General features: G+C 33.0%; 1 protein-coding gene across 1 annotated transcript; it reads left to right on the top strand.

The window, feature by feature from the left end:
• Positions 1–753: 753 nt before the first annotated feature.
• On the top strand, positions 754–3,095 carry LOC131050605 (GDSL esterase/lipase At2g42990). The gene is made up of 5 exons (XM_057984834.2): positions 754–1,174; positions 1,357–1,487; positions 1,697–1,930; positions 2,153–2,411; positions 2,583–3,095. The coding sequence occupies exons 1-5, from the start codon at positions 880–882 to the stop codon at positions 2,774–2,776; spliced, it is 1,113 nt and encodes a 370-aa protein (XP_057840817.2). The 5' UTR covers positions 754–879; the 3' UTR covers positions 2,777–3,095.
• Positions 3,096–4,513: the final 1,418 nt, after the last annotated feature.

The following is a 4,513-nucleotide window of genomic DNA, read 5'->3' as shown; positions in this document are numbered from 1 at the left end:
TAATCTGTGAACCATTGATTTTAAAAAATAGACAATCCATTTCATATATGAAACACCTTCGAAGTAAAAATAGACAATCCATTTCATATATGAAACACCTTCGAAGTAAAAATAGACAATCCAAAATGAACCTTGAAGAAGAAAGAAGCTTCTTGAAAAAAAACAACAATTATACAATTATATAAATATGTTAAACCATTCCTTTAAAACAAAGACATAATAAAATGACAAATGTCACTAATATAACTATCGACATATCTATTGTTATTTTAACTGGAGATACTCTACCTACTATAAATTTGAAGATGGAATCACTCCCATTTAAGGGCCTCGGTCTAGTAATGATCTTTTCCCTATAGGTATATCCTCAGCAAGCTGTCAAGCAGTGAGAATTTGTTCATTGACAGCTGAATAGACTGTCCTTGCTATTAGTTGGTCTCATTTATGAATAAATGTGATGTGATGCGATGCGATGTAAAGCAAAACCAGATACTTAAAATCAAAGGTTTCAATTGTACCATATCCTGAAGTCTTCTGCCTGAACATGCCAGTCAGTTTTGCCTTAAATATATCAAATATATCTCACATGAAAAATTTATGCTACCAGACCATGCCAGTTCAGTTATATCAAATAGCTAATATAACTCACATTTCTCTGTCTATCTAATTAATGTCCTACCGGCCTACTGATTATTTTGCAGCTACTTATGAAGGCTCATATGCTTGAACAGGGACAGGTAACTACACCTTAGTCTTAACTCGTCATAACTTCCCTGTTCTATTGAATGACATTAACATGGGGTCAGTCATGCATGAATTTATGAATTCTATAAACTGTAATCGACTTGGAACAGATAATTTATATGACAGTCTTTGAACATGGAGCAAGCAAGATATATTTATCTGTTCATTTCACTGGTTCAGTGTTTCCTTGTCTGTGTGAAAGGTGGTGATGAATGCCAGGCAGACATTAGAGCAGGAAACAGTGATTATAATATTGGTGTACGTCAAGTTCCTGCTCTTTTCACATTTGGGGACTCCATTGTGGATCCGGGCAACAATAACTTCATACCCACCTTGGTTAAAGCTAACTTTCCACCCCATGGCAGAGATTTCATTGATCAGGAGCCTACAGGTCGCTTCTGTAATGGGAAACTCTCCACAGATTTTATTGGTATGTTTAAAACCCTTGAAAACAATCTCTTACAAGTGATTTTCAACTTCTTAAGGCTAAAATAATACGTAGTGTTCTGATTTTTTTTTTTCTTTATCCTATTAATGTCTTCTTAATGTGAAAAAGCAATTTCATAGTTATGTTTGGTTCTCTAATTTATGAAATACGTTTCCTACATTCAGCTGCAGGGCTTGGGCTGAAGGACAGACTGCCTCCATTTTTAGATCCCCTCCTTGATCTCCAAGATCTGCTCACAGGTGTAAGCTTTGCTTCTGCAGGAACTGGATATGACAACCTCACTGCGGAGGCTATTGTAAGTGTGCTGATTTTAATTTTCCATGGATGAATCTTCTGTTATGTCTTGAAAGCCCATGCACCAGGCTTATGGTAATGTTGTGGGGTTGAACCCTAATTAACCTGGCCTACAAATGAAATTATGTGAATGATGGTTGAGACATACAGGTGAAAAAGACTGTATAGTTGAGTATTTCTTGTGACTTCAATGTTGATCTCGTTTTGCAGTCTGTGATACCGTTGTGGAAACAAATGGAGTATTTCAAAGAGTACAAATCTACGTTGACAGAGATGGTCGGAGAAGTAAACTCATCCTTTCTAATTGGAGAAGCCATATTCCTAATCTCAGCAGGGACTAATGATTTTCTTGGGAATTACAACCAATTTCCCCTTAGAAGGCAGCAGTTCAACATTGAAGAGTATGAAGACTTCCTGGTCGAAATCTGCAGCAATTTTATAGAGGTAGAAATCAATGCAAAAAATTTCATAGAAATGACATTCTGTTAAATAAACCAATAGTAGAAACTCAATAGATTTAGTCAAGAACTGTGGAAGTGCAAGATTTATTTATTTATTAGGCTATAAGATGTACATTTTTCTACACTAAAAACAGTAACAGAAATTTTCATTTTGTTTTATGGTTCCTCTTGAAGATTGATGGTATGGTGTTATGTAATGTTGCAGAAGCTGTACAAAGCTGGAGGTAGGAAATTTGGTGTTTATGGTATTCCCCCACCTGGGTGCTTACCACTCTCCAAAACATTGTATGGGCAACCCAATGCAGAGGGATGCATTCAGGAGCTTAACAAACATGCTGTCTCTTATAACACAAAGTTAAAGTCAATGGTCAGGGGCCTCAAACTCAGCCTCCCTCAGATTAAAGTGACCTACATAGACATCTATAACAGTTTTCATGACATTGTACAAAACCCTGTTAAATATGGTATGCATTTTTCTGTTTTTTCTGATGGAATTTGTTTTCTGCAGTTAGATCTAGAAAAGTAGGAAAGCTCTATATTATTGTAATATTTTTTTCATAATATAATTTTCACAACTGTGATTTTCTTTTTCTATTGTTATACATTTAATGTAGAATATAAATTATTTGTTGCAGGATTTGAAATTTCTAGTAGGGGTTGCTGTGGAACAGGGCTGACAGAAGTTGGGCCTACATGCAACAGTAAAAACACAAACACTTGTTTAATTGCTTCCAAGTATGTGTTTTGGGATGCTGTTCATTCTACAGAGAAAACATATGAGATTACCGCCAAGATGGTGTTAGAGGCTTATATTTCAAAGCTGCTATAGTGACCATTAAAGCAAATATATATTTATGCTAATGTTTAGTGTATAACAGATGTTTATGTGAATTGGCATTTAAAATTTAATGCAACCCTATTTTTTTTTTAGTTAAAAATGTAAGTTTCATTTTGGTGGGGTAGGGGGAAACAGCTATCTAGTCTTTCAAATGTACCAATGCATATGAGTTATGGTGTATGAGGGTAATTTATGCATTGATGCATCCTATAGGCTGTATAACCATTTCCAAGGTAGTATAGGGGAGTGTAATATTACTGATTGAAATTGTGAAACTTTATTGTAATATATATATTAGATTTTATGGCTAGTTTTTATTATAGTAATGGTGAAATGAAAATTTTGTATAAGTTTAAGGTTATGAGGTTGTTTTTAAGTGTATTTATTAGAATATAAGATGGTCTTATTTTGTATATTAATTGATAAATGATGTCACTCAATTTTAATTACATCATATGTATTCTTAGAAATTTATCTCAATCCTTGAATTTTCTATTTATGATCTGGTATAGTTCTCACAAGCATGGAAATGATTTGGATTATCAATATGCCCATGGATATTATTCACAATTTATAACTCAAAAAATAAATTTAAATCTTTCTCATCTTTTCCTTTAGTCATTGTGAGTTTACTAAAGTCCAATAATTTTAAATTGCACAATAGGGTGGTGTATATGAACAACCTTGATTCATATGAATCATCTAGCAAAGGTAATCTCCATATTATTCATACCTATGTGCATCAAATGTATAAATAATATGTATGGTCATAATGGATGCATCCCTACCATGCTTGATGGGTAAGAAAGAAAAGTAAAATTAAACAAATGTAACTCATTACAATTGTAAGCATTATTATCCTTGCAACATGGTGCATGCATTAATAAAATGTAAGCCACAAACCTGAATCATAACAATTTACATAACTATTGTTTGAAAAAAATATTATGTTTCTCATCAATTTGAAAATTGTAGTCTATACCTCAAGTAATTTATTGAAAAATGCAATTCAAAACTAATCAAAGTATTTTGGGAAAGTGTTGATTATATGTTGGTATGCCCATCCATGAATGATTCTTATCTTACATATGCTCATACATGTATAATTGTTATCTTACATATGCCTATAGGTACATCTTCTATGAAGCCCAACCTTTGCCCCTGCGTCGACATGCCTAAGAAGTAGATCTAAAATTCCTATCTTCAAGTGAATAAAATTAATTCAACTTTAGTACTATAAATCATCAATGATTCATCATCATTGAATTGGAACATCTATGGATTTAACTAAGGAGAACATGAGTATTATACTTCAATAGATATTCCAAAGGTTTTGTTAAACACCACCTATTCTTTATTAGATGTAAAGGCCATACATAAGGGTGGACTATTAAACATTAAAACTCTACTAGATCAAGTTTGTAAGTTATACTTGTTTAGATCTATGCATTAATGATCCAAGAAATCAACTCCAAAAGTATATTGTACCATTGGGTTCATGTTGTCTACATAGATTGAAGTGTAGATGAAAACCTAGTGAATTTGACAATAAGTTGATGTAAAGGACTTGTGATATTGGTCATAGGTGATTAGTGATGGAATGGGACATCTCTAGAATATCTTTGCTTAATGTTATAGAGCTCAAAATAACTAAAAGATGTCATTTTGACAAGTTTGATGCTTGGAGCTTTAAGTGACTAAAATTTTGAATAGATTGACATTGCAATC

The sequence above is a fragment of the Cryptomeria japonica genome, chromosome 2, assembly GCF_030272615.1.
Source record: "Cryptomeria japonica chromosome 2, Sugi_1.0, whole genome shotgun sequence".
NCBI lineage: Eukaryota > Viridiplantae > Streptophyta > Pinopsida > Cupressales > Cupressaceae > Cryptomeria > Cryptomeria japonica.
The sequence above is the reverse complement of the archived record's forward strand: the minus strand, read 5'-3'. Positions and strand labels throughout refer to the sequence as shown.

Excerpts from the sequence above, each read along its gene's own strand:
- LOC131050605 (XM_057984834.2), top strand. The coding sequence starts at position 880 with ATGGAGCAAGCAAGATATATTTATCTGTTCATTTCACTGGTTCAGTGT. Across the intron at positions 1,175-1,356 it reads ACTCTCCACAGATTTTATTG|CTGCAGGGCTTGGGCTGAAG; the intron begins GTATGTTTAAAA and ends TCCTACATTCAG. Across the intron at positions 2,412-2,582 it reads ACAAAACCCTGTTAAATATG|GATTTGAAATTTCTAGTAGG; the intron begins GTATGCATTTTT and ends TATTTGTTGCAG.